Here is a 19031-nt window from a genome sequence, read left to right as displayed (position 1 = left end):
GGCCATTTTTTAAATGTTTTTTTTTCCCTCTTGCCCCCCACCGTGAGCAGATGTAGAAGGTCTTTGTTGGCCTCGAACGGCGGCTTGCAGCTGTGAATGGCCAGCAGGTCGTTGATGTTGCTGTACAGGTGCTGCAGTTTGCTCAGGTTGATCTTTTCCTCGTCTATGTAGTCTGGCAGAGCCTCGTTGAGCGAGATCAGGTCCTTCAGGTGGACACCCAGGATGGGCACCTTGAAGCCCCTGCATTCGTTGTAGACCCGCCGGTAGTTGCTGTAGTTGCTCCGCGAAGAGAGGAGTTCTGTGAATTCACTCAGGACCTGTTGGGCAACGAAGAGAGGAAAAATTAGAGGTTTCTTCAACCTAATACAGTAAATTGATTTAAAAAATTTAATCACGATTAATCACATCGTGATTTATGATATTATGATTGATCATGATTCATCACATCATGATGAATATTGATTAATCGTAATGTGTTTAATTATGATTCATCATGATGTGAATAATCATTATTAAACACATGATTACTCGTGATTAGTTGTGATTAATCATTATTAATTATGATTAATCATGATTCCTAACATCATTAATCATATTTATCATGATTAGTTATTAATGTGATTAATTGAAAGCAACCTGAACATTAATCACTTTTCGTTGCCCAAAAGATCCACAATTAATTTTAATTAATCACATCATGATTAAATTGTTAAATCAACTGACAGCATTAATTTAAAGCAAACTGAAAGTTAACTGGTCTTCTCTGCCCAGAACAAAATCAAGATTAATCACAATAAATCATAATTAATCACAATTATTCATGATTAATCGCTATGCTTAACTTTGTAAGCTTGAAATATAAATGTGAATGGAGTTAAAATGCAAATAATTATCATTTTAAAATTTATTTTTAGTTTTTTGTAGCAGAAAGCAGGTAATGTTGTTGCTGCGATACTGCACTGCAAAAAACACAAAATCTTACCAAGTATTTTTTTGGTCTACTTTCTAGTGCAAATTTCTTAGCAGACTTGAAATAAAACAAAACTAGTTTACAAGTAACTTTTTAGTGGCTTTAGAAGCTTGTTTTAAATCAATAATTCTTCAATATTGATGGAAAATATATATTTCCATTGGCAAATTATTTCACTTGTAGGAAAAATCTTCTGCACGTCTTTATAGCATCATTTCTAATAAAGCCAATAAATCATCTCAGATTTCAGATGGGCGATTGGTCAGTATGTCCATGTCAAACCAATCTTTTCCACCTATTTCTATCTTCCTCTTCCACCTGAGTGACAGATCGGATCTGCATGATCAAATTATTTCCAACATGTTAAGTTTAGATGTCAGATTGTGTTTATAAACGACCTTTGGCAGACTTGACCTTTACAAAATCTTCAGCATGTGTTGACATCTTGAGTGAAACTGAAGCATATCTTTGTTCTGCCACCTTCTCATTTACAGATTTAGCTTTGGCTTTTATTTATTACTCTTTTTTTTTATCTTAGCTGCTTTAGTTGCTTAATAAAAAGCTACATATTCTGGTTCTCCTTTAAAATAATTTACATTTCGCCTTTCAAACAGAAACTTTACTGTTCATTTTAACTGAAACATGTGAAATCTGATCTGTATTTTACATGGTGTTCCTCACGGCTCCATTGTAGGACCTTTTCTTTTTTTGGCGCACACTTATTCTGGGTTGGATTAGAAACATATTTAACAGATCTTTCTATCAAACTTATACAGGTTGTTATGTGGCGTCCCTCAGGGCTTCGTTTTAGGCCCTTTTTTTTTTGTGCAAATACTCCTTAGTTAGATTAGAATCTGTTAAACTCACTCTAAGCAGATTATTTAGAGTCTGTTCATTTCAAGACTCTGAATCACTAAAATGATCAAACCTACTTAGTTCTTCTCATTTAGATTATAAATGTTTTTATGTGTCCTTTTGAAAAAAAGACATTTGAATGTTTCATGATGGTACAAATTTCTTCTATAAGAGTATTTTTGATGGCTTAATAATCAGAGAAAAGGGGTTTAATAAACATCAAAAGAGTGAAACCATCAGGTGTTGCAGTGAAAAGTGCCTAGTCAAAGTCAAATAAACCATTTGACAAATCCACCTCACCTAAAGGCGTGGTCTGGTTTTGTTGATCAAAAATAGAACAGTCCATTTTGCATTTGTCTTGGCTGCTGATATGGAAATATTAAGCAAATCCACCACACAACAACATTCACATGTTACAGAAGAAAAGCCTGGACAGCAAACAGGAAGTTGTAAACAGACTTTTCACTCTGACAAAATGCTCTAAAACATCACTGGAGATCATATCTGTTAATCTACTGAAAGCTGATTTGTGTTTTTGCACAAGTCTTACTTTCAGTGGCCAGAATCCAGTTTTTTATCTTTAACGAAAAAAAGGTTGTTTTTCATCACTGTGTACAGAACATTGATCCATTTAATTAATTTACTTTTTAAATTAGTACTGCAGTTTCAGAGGCAAAGTCATAGTTCATTAGCTTAGCCTTAAGCTAAATAATTAGCTCTGATTCACAAGCTAAATATTTAGCTAGTGTCAGGTTCTATGTTTTTTGGTGTATTTATTTCTAGTTTCTTGTGTGTCTGAGTCTCTGTGTTGTCCTGTCTCCCCGTGATTAGTCCCCAGGTGTATCTTGTTCCCTGATTACCTCTTGTGTATTTAATGTCACCTGTGTCTCCGTGTGTTTGTCGGGTCCTACGTCTTCCTACGTCTGTGTACGGCTGTGTCACGTCTGAGTTACGTTTGAGTTACGTTTGTTTCATTTAGGAGTTGACTGTTAAGTCCTCGTGATCTCCTGTTGCTACCTGTTGTGAGCATTAGCCCTCCGCTCAGCAGTGCTGCCAGGTTTAACTCATTAAACTCCTCATCTACACCTCATCTGGGTCTGCTGCGTTTACCTCACCACCGCCAACATCACACCACGCCTTATGACAGCCAGAGGCCAAATATTTAGCTTCAAACTGGATACTTTGAAAATAAATGCTTTGTTTTAAGCTAACTATATATTAATTAACAAACTAAATGTTTAATTTGCTGTTAAATAGCTTGAAATTAAACATGTACATTGTAAAGAAATTAGCTTATTTAGATTACTAACTAAATAGTTAGCTTGTAGCTAGCTACTTAGCAAGTTAAACTAGCATGCTAAATAGCTGGTAGCTAACTATTTGTCAAATTAAACTAGCTTGCTAAATAGCTACAAGCTAAATAGCTTGCATCAATGCACTGTGGGGATAAATTATTGACTTTTATAGATTAACCAAATAAGAAAAAGTGCTTAATTTATAATTAATATATTTATTTAACAAAAGATTTAACCAACTGAAGCGAAAATTGTCCTTAAAGAAGTTCTGGGTTGAACATATTTTCAGATAAATACAATTTTTAAAAATATTTTAAATGCAAAATCTATTTCTTTTTTAACAGTTTTGGCTTAATTACTGCTCTGACTGTGTTATTCTTTCATCAAATGGCAGATAGTCTACATAACTAACTATTAATTGAGTACTAAATTAGTTGACAGTTATTTAAATAACTGATTAATAACAACTAATTGTTTCAGCCTTTCAATGTAATATCTGGAACAAACCAATTTAATCACTGAAGCTTGGAGGTAAGCAGTCAGTTTATGTTACTGAAATACCTTAGTGATGTCAGGGGGCAGCAGGTTGGATGTGTCTTTGAGGCGAGAGATCGAACTGTGACAGAGGCCTCCGGTCACCGCCATTAGAGTGTTAAAGTTTTGCAAGGCTCTCAGTTTCTACAGGAGGAAGAAGAAAAAAAAAGCAACTTAAACGATTTGAAAATGACCCCATGACTCCCTACACTGCAAAAACACAAAACCTTACCAAGTATTTTTGGGGTTTGTTCTAGTGGAAATTTCTTAGTACACTGGAAATTAGACACAACTAACTTATAAGTAACTTTATTTTAAAAATAGGTGCTTGGTTAAACCAGTAATTCCTTAATATTGATGGAAAATTACTAGTTCCACTGATATATTCTACTTCTATTAATTCGTATTATATGAATGAAATAATCTACCAGTGGATGTAGTTATTTTGTATCTTACTATTTTTCATCAAGATTAAGAAATTATTTCCTTAAAACAAGCTCCTATATCTTGCTGAAAAGTTGCATCTAAAACATTTTTGTCTTATTTCAACTACATTAAGATATTTGCACCAGAAACTCGACCAAAATATTTGGTCAAATTTTGTGTTTTTGCAGTGTAGAAGTTACAGAAGTGTATTTCTGGTTACTTGAGCCACAAGTGCAATAAAAAACACATTATGCACTGCAAAAACACAAAATCTTAAGTATTTTTCTAGTGTAATTTTGTTAGTGCACTGTAAATAAGACAAAACCGACTTAGAAGTAACTTTTTAAGCAAGAAATAGGAGCTTGTTTTTGGTTACCTTAATAATCATTCATAAATGAAATAATCTGCCAGTGGAACAAGACATTTTTTTAATCAATATTAATAAATTATTAACCAAAACAAGTTCCTATTTCTTGCTGAAAAGTCAGTTTTGTCCTTTTCCAAATTTTGTGTTTTTGCAGTATAGAAGTTACAGAAGTTCATTTCTGGCTACTTGAGCCACAAGTGCAACATGAAACACATTATTCACTGCAAAAACACAAAATGAGTGAAATAAGTATAATCTACCAGTGGATGTAGTTATTTTGTATCTTGTTTTTTGTTGTTTTTTTTGTCTAGTTTCTAGTGTAAATCTGTTAGTACACTTGAGAGAGGACAAAACTGACTTGGAAGAAAGTTATCAGCGAGGTAGGATCTTATTCTAAATCAGGATTTTTAAAATATAAACCAATTAATTCCTTAATATTGTTCAAAAAGTACTACTTTCATCGGCAGATTACTTCACTTATAAGAACACATTTTCCTGTGTTATAAATGAAATAAACTAAAACTTTTTCATTAATACAATGAATCATTAAATTAAAAGAAGCTCCTCTGTCCTTCTGAAACGTTGCTGGGAACCAGGATGTTTGCACCAGAAGCTAGACCAAAAGTATTTGGTAGTATTTTGTGTTTTTGCAGTGTGATAGTTAAAGAATTGTGTTTCCTGTTACCTGAGCCACATGGATGTACTTGGTGAAGACCTGGGCTCTCTGCTGGGCCGTGTGTCTGCTGAGGATCATCAGCTGGACCCACTGCGAGACGCCGTTGCACATCATGACGGATCGCTCCAGCGCCGGGTTGTCCCTCACAGAACCTCGCACCACGTAGCTGCGGTAGTCCAGGAACTGATCAGAAAAAACGCATCGCATTAAAACACCAATCAGCATCTGAAACTGTTCACAGATTTTACAGATGACTTTTCAGTTTCTGTCCTCTAATCTGTGACTAAAAGAGAAACGCAGTCACTTTAAGATGCTGCTGCAGGATAATCTCACACTGAAAATCTGTGAAAACGCCCTTTAATCTGAGCACATTAGCTCAAAAAGAAAAAATCACATCTTTATAAATAATCTGCAGCCAAATCCCCAAAGCCATGCTTAAAGGCACTCATAAATATTCATCTAAAATACATTTCTTTACTTAAATAATAAATGAAGTAGTCTCTAAAAACCTTTGATTAGTAATAATCAATGACTTCCTAAAATGACCTGAAGCAGAGGTCCATTTCTCCTGCTCACTCTTCAATATGGGAAAGACATGAGAGCATGTTGATGTTATTGAATATTATAGCTTGATGTTTCAATACATCATGTTTCTAACTAGAGGAGTGATTCTGCTGAAACGATTATTCGGATTAATTGTGATTAATCAACTATTGAAATAATTGTGAACTAATTTAGCTGTTGATTAATCGTTAATTGGAGTAGACAGACTCTAAAAAGAGACAATTTAATGAAAAAAAACAACATAAACAGATCAGTAATTAAAACAAAACTTTACAAAAATGAAAATATTTGAGATAAAAACTTTTTGTTTGTAAATATGTTTCACCCAGAAACAAGCGGAAGTTTTAGCTTCACCTGGTTAAAATATCTCCTATTAAACACCTTTTGTGATTCAATCATTGATCAGAAAAATAAACAGATCAGCCTGTCGCTGTTCTGATGTTAAGCAGAAAGAGCTTCTAGCATGTTGATGTTAAACGTATTTTCCTTAGCAACAGATGATCAAGCGTTCTCAAAAAGAATGCTGTTGTTGCATTTTCGGTAATAAAACATTTATTTCTTATTTGAAATAGCAATTGGTGTATTTGTTTACTTACACTTTTAATGTATTTGTAATGTTATATAAACATGCGGAAGTGGTTAAATGAGAAATCAACAGAATAATCGATTAATCGATTATTCACCTGATTATTAATTGATTATTAAAGCAACTGTTAGTTGCAGCTCTGTTTTGGTTGTATTTCTAGTCACTTTAGCTCCCTCCATTGGAGCCTCTGGTCAGCCATTTTCTGAGCTGTGAGCAGTTTGTCCCCAGAGAAGTGGCACAGATTATGGCATTGAGGTCATTCAAGGCTTTGCGGTTGAGCAGATGTTTAAATCAAACTTTGTGCTGCGCTCTCAACCAGGTGGCACCGAAACTGTTGTCATTTCACACGAAGGAAAACAAAACAAAAAGTTAATATAGTATATAATGCAGCTCGGCGGCCAGTTGTTTTGGACTAAGTTTTTGTGGCCCCCAACTTCAGTTCAAGAAAGATATCAATTTGTTTATCAAACGTTTATTTTTAATCTGTGTGAATTTATTATTGGCAACATTTTTTATAAGAGAAAATGTTATGTACAACTAACTAATTCATCTTTTGACCACAAAACGTTTCTAACAAGTCGAACCACCAGAGGCTCGTAATGAAAAGCTGCATCCAACTCAGCTTTTACACTGCAAAAACACAAAATCTTACCAAATAATTTTGGTTTAGTTTTCAGTCCAAATATCTTAGTTCACTTGAAATACGACAAAATACAAACTTGTTTTAAGTCAGTAATTCCTTAACGTTATTGAAAAAGTGTTGTTCCATTGGCAGATTATTTCACATATAACACATTTTTTCTGCATAACAAATGGAATAATCTGCCAATAATACCACAACTTTTTTTATCAGTATTACTGACTGAAGCTCCTATATCTTGTTAGTTCTGTGTTATTTCAAGTGCACCATGATGCTACTTGGCAAGATGTTGTGTTTTTTGCAGCGTATGTTTTCCATTACATTGGCTGAATATTAGCAAGAATTTTGAAAAAATCCTGTTCTTATAATTCAACATAAATTCGCTCAAATGAGACCAGAAGCAGATGACTTTCTTTTAATACAGCAAACTTTTACAGTTAATAACATTCATTTCCTACAAAAATAATTTTTAAAAAAATGTAAAAATTTGATGATTTTATTTACTTGATTTTAGTTTCTAGGGCTTTTTTATTTAAAGTCTCATAAAAGGCTTTTAAAAAGCAGTTATTTTAAATATTAATTATTGATTAAATTATTTTGTCAATAATTTAAGATTATTGATTAAATCTTGAATTTTGTCAATATTCAAGATTGTTGACTTAAAACAAGCTCATAGATCTTCCAAAAAGCCAATTCATAAGTTACTCAGAAGGTCGTTGCTAGGCAACAAAGTTGGGGGGAGGAAACTTGAGAGGCTTCTTTCCCAGAAGGTTGTTGCTAGGCAACCGAAGAGGGAGTAAGTTAGTTGATTCCACCAGCTTCTCTTAGTGGCTGTGGATAAGAGTTCAGTAAATGTTGAATATTCTATCAGATGCATTATCTATTGATATTGATCACATATTTATATTGTTATTGATTTGTTGCCCAGCCACAGTAATCATCTGTTTACACCGTCATTGAGCTGCAAACCTACAGAGACGTTGCAGAAGTTTTTGAACTCCAGGTAGCTCAGATGCTCGGCCATCTCATCCGGCTCCATGTGGTCGAATATTAACGACACCTTCCTCTTCTTCACCGAGGGCGAAGGCGCCTGCGATGCGTTCACAAGAGGGTTTCTGGGAAAAAACCCCCCCAAAACAAACGAAGGAAGAGAATTAGGACAGAAATAGACAGACGTTTTATTTATAGAGAGAGTTTTCAGACATGCCCAACTGAGCAAACTCCTGCAGTACATGGTGGTACACTGCAAAAACACAAAATCCTACCGAGTGTTTTTGTCTAGTTTCTAGTGTAAATATCTCAATATCAAGTGTACTAACTTACAGGCAGCTTTTTAGATGGATACCGGAGCTTCCTTCGAGTCAATAATTCCTTCATATTTATAAGAATCATAAGGTTATTTTACTTATAAGAAGATGTTTCTCCATGTTAAAAGTGAAATAATCTGCCAGTGGAAGTAATAGTTAATATTAAGAAATTATTGACTTAAAACAAGCTACTATATCTTGCTTAAAAGTTTATTGTGAGTTAGTTTTGTTTTATTTCAAGTGTACTAAAATATTTCCACTAGAAACTAAACAAAAAACACTTTTTTGTGTTTTTTGTGTGTTTTTGCAGTGAATGATGTGTTCCGCACTGGAAAAAAACACAAAACATTACCAAGTACTTTTGGTTTAGTTCCTAGTGCAAATATTTAAGTACACTTTAAATAAAACAAAACTAACGCACAAGTAACTTGTCAGTAAGATATAGGAGCTTGTTTTAAGTCAATAATTCTTGAAATTTTATTATAGTTCCTGGCAGATTATTTAATTTATAACAAGACATCATTCCTGTCTTTTAAGTGAAGTAATCTGATAGTAAAACTGGAACATTTTCGTCAATATTCAAGATTGTTGACTTAAAACAAGCTCATAGATCTTCCCAAAAACCTATTTATAAATTAGTTTTGGCTCAGTTCAAGTGTACTGAGATGTTTTACTAGAAACTGGACTAAAAATACTTTGTGTTTTTGCAGTGTGTCTCTAACAGCAACATGACTCACTGGCAGGACGTGTCGATGAGCTGCGAGTGCGTCTTTTCTCCGTCCAGCCGGACCAGCTCCCACAGATCCCCCATGGTCTGTTCCAGGAGGGGGTCCTTCTCAAAAACGGCCGGGAACTGGCTGATCCACTGCCTTACCCCCGGAGCCCAACACAAAACATGTTTACGACTCGCAAACCGAGCCGGAGGAACATTTCTGCCGCTGCCATTACTCACCTGACCAGGTGGCAGATCTGCGCCCGCCTCAGTCCCCGTTTGTCTACCGGACAATCCTTATAGGTGACAGGAAATGGAGTCAAAGATTCAAACCGGAATGAAGGATATGAATGTGAACTCCAAGCTGCTCTACAGGAGTCCAAACAAAGCGGCGGCTGTTCGCTGATCTGATTATAACTTTCTAAACATGTGATTTTGGAGCGGAGCGCCAGTCGGTCCAGCAGCAGCGGCTCAAAGGATATAAGGTGAGGAGTTTCTGGACGAACATCTGAGAGGGAACCACCCAGCTGTGCATCATCAGGGTCATGTGGACCAGCTGCGAACCGCGGGAGCTGGAGGTCTTCCCCTCCGAATCTGGGAAGAAAAACACAATGATGCGTTTACTGGGATGAATTTATTCAAAATGGGACAAAGTAGAGCACAGAGATGTGCTGAACCAGCTAGCTAAAAATGCTAATTGCCACCTGTTCTCCCCCCAAAACATCAAATATTAAAATTCAACAGGTAGCAATACAAAACCTGAAGAGAAATGAAAATAATCACCACACAAACCATCAGAAGAACAATACCCTGCAAAAACACAAATATCTTATTACTCTAGAAATAAGACAAAACTAACTCATAGGTAACATTTCAGTAAGACATAGAAGCTTGTTTTAAGTAAATAATTCCCTAATATTGATTAAAATACTATCTCCATTCCCAGATTATATCACTTATAACATGGGTAAAATGTTTCAAGTAAAATAATCTGCCAATAGAACTGGTACATTTTTAATAAATAGTGAAGAATTATTGACTTAAAAAAGCTCCTATATCTTGTTGAAAAGTTACTTGTAAGTAAATGTTGTTTTATTGCTCTAGAAAGTAGACCAAAAGCACTTGGTAAAACTTTGTATTTCTGTAGTTTATAATGAGTGTCGCACTACAAAAACACAACATCTTGCCAGGTTTTTTGTCTGGTTTCTAGTGCAAATATCTTAGTTGACTTGAACTTCAACAAAACTAATTTATAAGTAACTTTTCAGCAAACTATATAATCCAAAACTGAAAATATACCATGATTTTAGTAACTAAGTAAACAGTATTTAACATTTCTCTGTAGAGAGTTATCTAAATTTAGTTTTCTAAACTATCAGATTTGGAACAAAAATGTCCAATTTTTGGAGGTCTTCTGTGACTTCTGCAAAAACAAAGTATTTTTGGTATAGATTGTTGTGTAAATATCTTACTACACATTAAAAAATATATATATATATATATATATATCCATCCATCCATCCATCCATCTTTTATACACCCTGTGTCCCTAATGGGGTCGGGAGGGTTGCTGGTTCCTATCCCCAGCTAACGTTCTGGGCGAGAGGCGGGGTCACCCTGGACAGGTCGCCAGTCTGTCGCAGTCCAAAAATATATATAAAAATATTTTATATATATATATACGAAAAAATAAAAACTAGATATAGAAGCTTATTTTAAGTAAATAATTTCTTAATATTAATGAAAAAGTTCTAATCCACTGGTAGAATGTTCCACTGCCCCGTTACTTAGCAACCCCAGCCAAGCCCTGCCCGTAACCTAGCAACCCAGGTCCAGGTCTAGTTCTACTTTACATGGGGAAACTATCTTAATATAACAGAAATAATACCCCAGTTGTACTAGAACTTTTTCATCAGTATTGAGGAATTATTGACTGAAATCAAACTCTTATATCTTGCTGAAAAGTTACTTGAAAGTTTGTTTTATCTTATTACAAGTGTGGTAAAATATCTTCACTAGAAACTAGGCCAAAAATAGTTGGTTAGAGTTTGTGTTTTTGCAGTGTAAGTGACAGGTATTTGTGTTTTAGTTGAGCTGACTGATTTAAAACAAAAAGCAGGTAGAGTTTCTGCATCCCCTCTAAACAAAGCTTGATTGTATGAAAACCCCTCTTTCCCGTTTTTGTCTCTCTTACTCTTCGCTATCTCTCCATTATGCAACCTTGTTTTGATGGCGACTAAGGGCACATGACAAACTCTGTAGGCACGTGTGTGTGATTGCAACAAAAAGCGGGAGACGAACCGAAACAGTTGAGGCAGCGCTGGATGAGCTCGTCCAGGCTGGTGGCGCTGGCGCTGGCCGCAGAGCCGGGGCTCTGCAGGGCCTTGCTGATGTCCTGCGGACTGGGGCATGTGTTCCTCCGGCGCTGGACCAGCTTCCTGCTCTTCAGCCCGCTGGGAGTCTCAGCATTGGGTTTCCTTAGAAAGAGACAGAGGAGTTTGGGGAGGTGGGGGGATTAGAGAGCAGCAGGCAGATTCAGAACATCAGTTGTCTAGAAATAAGTAGAGCAACTTGTGGCGAGTTCGGCGCAGGTCAGCATGTGCAGAGGCGCAGCGCTCCACATCAGATAAACTGAGCTGCATCGCTGCAGCTCTCTGAGGTGTCACGCACAGAAAGCAGCTCAGCTTCAGACTCTGCAGAGAGACACTGGTTTGGTTTCATTATTCTAAATCACACAGAAAAGCCAAATGAAAGAGAGCTGCAGCTTTTAGGTTTATTTACACATTTTAATGCTCTGCAGAAACATAAAACAAAGTATTTTTGTCTAGTTTTGACTGTAAATGTCTTAGTACACTCAAAGTAAAACAAGCAAAACTTTTCAGGAAGATATAAGAGCATGTCTTAAGTAGTTTCACCTGCAGCTTATTTCACTTACAACATGGGTGGGAAAAATGTCAAACTTATAAGTGAGATAATTTGCCAGTGGAGCTAGAACATTTATTAAAATTGGTATTCAAGAATTGCTGACTTAAAACAATCTCTTATATCTTCATAAAAAGTTACTTTTAAGCTAATTTTGTCTTCTTTCAAGTGGACTAAGATATTTGCACAAGAAACTAGACAAACATAGTTGGTATGATTTTGTGTTTTTACAATGTGAAACACTTTAGGCACTGCAAAAACAAGAAAAAGTATTTTTGGTCTGGTTTCTAGTGCAAATATCTTTGAAATAAGAGAAAACTAACACTTTTTAAACTTTTTATGAAGATATAGGAGCTTGTTTCAAGTGAATAGAAAGTTCTAATTCAACTGGTAGAATATTCTGCTGCGCCGTTACCTGGCAACTCCAGCCCGTAACCTAGCAACCGACTTCTGTATCTACTGAAAAGTTACTTATAAGTTGTAAATTCAAAATTTTGTCTTACTCCAAGTGTGTGAAGGTATTTGCACCAGAAACTAGACTAAGATACTCGGTAGTATTTTGTGTTTTTTCAGTTTTTATGCTAAGATCATTGAAATATTTTGCAATAGCTGAGGAAAACTAAATGAGATTTAAGCGTGTTATTTTAAACACGTAGTTCACAAAATCCCCGTCGAGTTTATTGAGTTTTAAATGAATCTGTTAATCTACGTTGCAATCCGGGGGAGCCCGAAAAAGTACAAGTTACGCCACTTCTGGACGCCGTTGCCGTGGGAACACGCCGCACACACACACACACACACACACACATGGAAACCTCACTAGTGCAATTCTTCTTGTGAAATACTGGAAATACGGTCCTGTTTGAAGTTATTGGCTCAGCTCTGCCGAGTCACGCAGCATGAGAGCTGTGACGTTTCAAGGTCTCCTCCACAAATGCCCGCTTTTCCTGCGTGTCGTGATTAGATTTATGCTTCCTCTTCAAAATTCACGTGCGCTGTTGTGCAATGTTTGACTTTATTTCACAATAACAACTCTGATTCTGTTGCCTCTCTTTTTTAAATGCAACTGAAAAAACACAATTTTGCCAAGAAATTTTGTCTAGTTTCAAGTGGAAATATCTTATAATACAAAACTAAATGAAAAGTAACTTTTCAGCGAGAAATATGAGCTTATTTTAAGATTATAATTCCTTGATATTGATGAAAAGGTTCTTCTTCAACTGGCTAAATGTTTCACTAATAACAGGACTTTTTCCCATGTTATAACTGTAATAATCTGCCTGTACTTTCTGTAAATATTGAAGAAATACTGACTTAAAACAAGCCCTTATTTCTCGTTGAAAAGCTACTTCTAAGTTGGTTTTGTCTTATTTTAAGTGTAAACTAAACCAAAATACTTGGTAAGATTTTGAAGTTTTGCAGTGTACAGTGTCAAAACACTGTTAAAAAGTATCTTATTTTAGAAAACTTATGAAATAAGGACAGTGTTGTCTTGAGTAAATTTTTTTACAAAGAAAATGTAGATGCTAACTGTTTAGTTGTAAAATTGCTGAACTCGTGGTACATAATCAGAGCTTTCAGCTGCTACATCTTGCTGAAAAGTTGCTTGTTCCTTAGTTTTGTCTTATTTCAAGTTTAATAAGATATTTGCTCTAAAAACAAGACCAAAAGTACTTGGTAAGGCTTTGTGTTTTTGCAGCGGAGCAGTCATTATGAGCACGTCAGGTTCATGTTGAAGTGAAGCTTGTCGTTTTGCTCTCAGCTGCTCGGGTTCATGTCCGTCTGAAGGGAGAGCGATCTGCATGAAACCGTGTCAGCCTCTCCGCTGACGGCTGTACCAGGAAACGCAGCCGCTTCGGAGAACTCACAGAGAAGTTCCCTGAACGGCCAGACTTACATCCCCTTCTCTTCACTTCTGTGTGCGCGGCTCATTTCCCCCGGCCTGCCGGCGCTCGCCACACACACACACACACACACACACACACACACACACACAAACAGAAAACAGGAGCTTCAGTTTGTGCACAACACACAGGGTGACATTAACTCGTCTATTTATACCAACAGACGCCCCTATGCGCAGCTGCACCCAGGTAGAACGCCACACACCCCTCACTGGTGACCCCTGACCCGCTGCATCCTCACTGCAGCACTGCAGGTGGTTCATGTTAAAACCTGCAGGGCGCTGAAACTCACCCCCCACACACACACACACACACCCTGCCTACTATATTCAAAACACTCCCCAGTACAGCGTGTACCACTGTGGTTCAGCTCACACTGCACTGCAAAAACACAAAATCTTACCAAGTATTTTTGGTCTTGTTTCTAGTTCAAACATCTTAGTGCACATGAAATAAAACAAAACTAACTCACAACGAAAGTTTCAGCAAGAAACAGGAGCTTCTTTAGGTCAATAATTCCTTAATATTGATTTTAAAATACTGGTAGATTATTTTACTTATATCATGGGGAATACTTTTTCATCAATATTAAAGAGTTACTGACTTAAAACAAGCTCCTATATTTTGCTGAGAAGCTACTACTAAGTTGGTTTTGTCTTATTTCAAGCGTACTAAAATATCTGCACTAGAAGAAAGAGAAAATATTTCAGTGTGAAACACAAAAAGTACCATTTGTCTAATTTATAGTGCTATTATCTTAATATTTGAAATAAAAAAGACAAAGTAGCAATATTGTGTTTTTGGAGTGTATTTATAAGAAAGAAGCAGAAGAAAAGATGCTAAGACAAGACAAGCTGTTTCCTCTTTTTACTCCTTTTATTAAACCTTCTAAAATAAAACCCCAAAAAGTTATTTTTACACCGAAAACGTAAAGTAAATTAAAAGTTAAATTAATCACAGTCCTGACTGAGTCGGTGGTTTCTCTTTCATCTGTTTGCCCTTTGACTCAGGGTGAATCCACCTGCTGTCGAAGCAGTCTCACACACACACACACACACACACACACCTGCACACACACACACACACACACACATGTTTGCACAGCTATCTTTGTGGGGACTTTCCATTAACTTCTATTCATTTCTGCAGCCTAAACCTTACCCTTAACCTTATCCTATCCCTAACATACCTAACCCTAACCAAAACTCAATTCACACCTTAGTCCTAAATCTGACCCCCGACCCAAAAACAGGGTTTCCCCTCCTTCGGTCCCCACAAGGAGCAGTGGTCCCCACAGAGTAGTATGTGTCAAGAAAGTGGTTCCCACAAGGTATCAGAAACAAACGCGCACACACACACACACACACATACACACACGCAGAGCCTGAAAACGCTGACAGGGAAACGTTGCTGATGTCATGACGTTCGGCGGGGAATTTCCCCTCGACTCTGCGTCTCAGGTGCGACTCGCCGCAGTTTCTCTGTTTTTCACCGAACAACCAGAACAGAGACGGCGCTGTTGGTAAACATGCAAATCTCAACACAAGCGGACTCTTGTCTGCGTCCGTTCATTTGCATCCAGCTCTTTCCTCCGAGTCCGGCGGATTCCGTGATTCTAAATTTAACGGCGCTTTCAGGGAAACTGGACTTTCTGGTGAATTTATTCGTTCTGCCTTCCTTTAAGTGGAATGTTGGTTCAACTCAAACCATTTTTCAGTTGAAAATCCTTTTTTTCTCTCCAATTAAAAATGAAAAAGTAACTTTACCTGCACAATAATACATTTATTGAGACACTAATGTGAGGTTTGGCTTAATGTTTACAGTAGATCCGGATACTAACCAGTTACATTTACTCCATTACTTGTACTTATGTAACTTTTTAGGAGAAAAAATTACTTTGTATTGATGGGATTTATGAGTAATTATTCTCCATTTTGTTGGTTTATACAAAAATTTCACTTCTAGCAACAAAAAATTGTTTGTCAAATGTGTCAAAAGCAACAAGTAAAACAAAATGGTTTTGTTTTACTTCACATTTTTCGGTGTAAGAATATAAACACTTTACCTTATTGGCCACACAATATTACTCCAAGGACCACAAATGGCCCTCGCGCCACATTTTGAACGACCCTGTTTTGGGGGGAATCTGTTGCTAAAGTGACCCAGAAATCAGGGTCTCTGTTTGCGCTCCCCGTCCCGATCCCGGTCGCCTCACTCTGGCAGGGGAAATGCAAATTCCTGCCTTTCTTTTCTTAATTGATTAATTGATGCTCAGGCCCTTTGAAGGCCTGGATTGTGCGCGGCTCCCTGCGCTCCCCCTCTCACACCCTGGGCTCTTGTTCCCTCTGCATGAAGGGCCATTCATCTAAAACTGCACTGCAAAAACACAATGTCTTACCAAGTATTTTTGGTCCAGTATAGTGAAAATATCTGAGTGCATTTGAAATAAGACAAAACTAACTTATTAGGAACTTTTCAGCAAGAAATAGAAGCTGGTTTTCACTCAGTAATTCCTTAATATTTCTGAAAGAAAAGTTTCATTTGCAGATTATTTTACTTATAACAACATATTTCATATTTTTATTATAATCTGCAAATGGAACAATAGATTTTAACTTTTTATAGGGAAAAAATGTCCAGTTTACTTTTAAGATTATTTTAGTTATAACTACTTTTTCTTAATGAATTATTTACTTAAAACAAGCTCCTATATCTTTCTTAAAACTTACTTATAAGTTAGTTTTGTCTTATTATGAGTGTACTGAGATACTTGCACTAGAAGATAGACAAAAAAATACTTAGCATTTTGTGTTTTTGCAATGTGAAATATATAGCAAAAAATAAAAAATCTTACCAAGTATTTTGGTTTAGTTTAGTGCAAATATCTTCTGACACTTAAATAAGACAAAAGTAACTTAAAAGTAACTTTTAAGAAAGATTTAAGAGCTTGTTTTAAGTAAGTAATTCCTTAATATTGATTTTAAAAGTTCTAGTTATAAATTAAATAATCTGCCAGTGGAACAAGACATTATACTTAAAAGTGTTATACTTATAACTCATATTTCTTCATCAAAAATAAGGAATTTTTCACTTAAAACAAGCTCCTATATCTAAATTACTAAATTAGTTTAGTGTACTAAGATATTTGCAATAAAAACTAGACCAAAAATAGTTGGTAAGATTTTGTTTTTCAGTGTATTATGAAGAGTTGGGTGTGTTTCATTGATTTATGCTGATTAATTCCAATGATTATTGCTCACAGCTGAGCAATAATCCCAAATTCAAATATCGCAGAGCACCAATCAGAAAACAGGATTTTTGATGCAGTCTTACGGCAGCTGTTGAAAAAGCTGCTGACTTGGCAGTTTGACCAGCCGACCGTCACAACCAGGATGAGCTTCTTAAAGAAGCTGGACGTTCACAGACTCCTGGTGAGGCATGTTAACGGAAAGTTGAGTGGAAGGAAAAAATTAGGTAGAATCAAGAAAGATGAATGCTTCTACCCTTCAAGCTCATTAGAGAGTTTGAAGGGAGATTTATAAAATTTGGAGATTCAGGAAGGATTGGCTCTGCACTGCTAAAGCACAAAACGTTACCAAATGTTTTCAATCTAGTTTCTAAATATCTTAGCACACTTGAAATAATACAAAACTGACTTACATGTAACTTTTTAGCAAAGATATAGGGGCTTATTTCACTTAAAACACAACAATTTTCAAATGTAAAAACCATTAAAGAAAAACTCAAAACCACTTTTTTCCTGCTCTTTGTGTCAACTATGCTACAAGCATAGACCTGTTGCCATAGCAACTGACTGACAAAACCACTAACACCAAAACACACACAAACATTTCCCATTCAAAGAACAGAACAGTTTTATGTTTTTAGGCTTGATGTTTATCTTTTATTATTAGCTGATCTCTTTGGTAGATTAGCTACAGCTGCTATTAGCTAAGCTAACACTGCGGTGGTTCATTCGCTATTTTAAACACCTCCTCTGTTGGTGATCTGTCAGAGTTGTTTAGGCTGCCTTTCTTTTTTTATTATTCAGTAACTGAACTGAAACGCACAGGATCCTGCAGCACATCTGCATGTTAAGAATGTCATAGTCAAGCTAGCGTAGCTGAACTACTTCCTAAAAAGTTTTCCTGACCTTTTCTAGTTGTTGTAGTGTAGCAAAGCACTGAATCCCTCTTTCTTTCATAGATCAGGCGTACATTCGAGATTTAGCTCGTTATGTTAACAACCTGACTGCTAGATCCAATGCTAGTCATTTTGGCTAGCAGTTTTTTGCCCTCCAGAAGGGGGCTGGAGGCAGAAACTTGTGCGTGTGACGTCACGTTGCAACATGTTTCTAAATTAGCATAGGGACAATTATGTAACCCACAAACAATGGCCCTTATGGGGCCCAGTTTTCAGCCCAACTTCTCCCTATTTGGGCCCAAATGAAATCAATTCTTGGGAAAGATGGCAGTTAAAAATTTGTTTCCAATTACTGTGAGAAACGAAGGCGGTCGTGTCCTAACAGACTTCTTGTTAGTTTCTGTCCTCCTGTGTTAATTCAACCTTTTCCCCAGAAAGAGGGGAACCACGGTCGCGTGGCGGCTCGTTCGGGTCGTCTTTAAACGAAGCCGGGCCAGAACCCACACGTTCATTCCAGTCAATCTGATAACGCCTGCGGCCACAACTCCAGCAGTGGGAAACAAAAAAAGTACCAGAGAAAACACCAAAACGGGACGCAGTCTACTGCAGCAAGCGCAAACTGAGATGTCATGGATAAAAAAAAGAAAACGGTTCAGCTGGACAGAGAAGGAAAATTAAAAACCAAAAAAGCAGAAGACGTTTTCCACAGAAAAGCTGGGCGGTTACACACAGCTTGAATGTCAGGGCTGGTTTGTGTGCAGTGTACACACGGAGAGATAACTTCTCCTGTCTGACAGGTGAGCAGGTTACACACACACTGATTCTTCTTTTTGCATTAAAATGAGACATGAGAAAAGAAAAAGGCTCTAGAAGCGGGAAATAAAAACCAACAAGCTTTTGTTTCTTTGAACCTCTTGCACAAAAACCACACCAACACTGCATCTCACATTTAACCTCAGAGTTCACAGATCAGCGCCGCTGTCTTTTTTTTTTACCTCTTGGTCTTGTTCATTGCAGCGCTCTCCTCCTCCGGTGGCGATCCGCTCGGGCATCTGAGCTACAGCTCCATGGTTGACCCCTACTCTTCCTCCTCCTCCTCTTCCTCCTCCTGTTGTGTGTGTTTACAGGCA

The 19031-nt window shown here is 36.7% G+C and overlaps 1 protein-coding gene across 3 annotated transcripts in view; it reads right to left on the bottom strand.

The window, feature by feature from the left end:
- The window catches only part of rasgrp4 (RAS guanyl releasing protein 4), a 26689-nt gene extending 7658 nt beyond the window's left edge, over positions 1 to 19031 (bottom strand). The window contains exons 1-9 of one of the 3 annotated variants that reach the window (XM_044120067.1): positions 18897 to 19031; positions 11234 to 11409; positions 9415 to 9526; positions 9173 to 9235; positions 8958 to 9089; positions 7887 to 8028; positions 5133 to 5306; positions 3682 to 3798; positions 42 to 317 (exon numbers count right to left, since the gene is read on the bottom strand). In XM_044120067.1, coding sequence (XP_043976002.1) covers positions 42 to 317; positions 3682 to 3798; positions 5133 to 5306; positions 7887 to 8028; positions 8958 to 9089; positions 9173 to 9235; positions 9415 to 9526; positions 11234 to 11409; positions 18897 to 18913 — 1209 coding nt within the window. In that variant the 5' untranslated portion in view covers positions 18914 to 19031. Of the gene's footprint in view, positions 1 to 41; positions 318 to 3681; positions 3799 to 5132; positions 5307 to 7886; positions 8029 to 8957; positions 9090 to 9172; positions 9527 to 11233; positions 11410 to 18896 lie in introns of those variants that run through there. The other 2 variants (XM_044120066.1, XM_044120068.1) reach the window with 2 other exon arrangements.

This window comes from Gambusia affinis, linkage group LG06, assembly GCF_019740435.1.
Source record: "Gambusia affinis linkage group LG06, SWU_Gaff_1.0, whole genome shotgun sequence".
Lineage (NCBI taxonomy): Eukaryota > Metazoa > Chordata > Actinopteri > Cyprinodontiformes > Poeciliidae > Gambusia > Gambusia affinis.
This window is presented reverse-complemented; position numbering and strand designations above follow the sequence as displayed.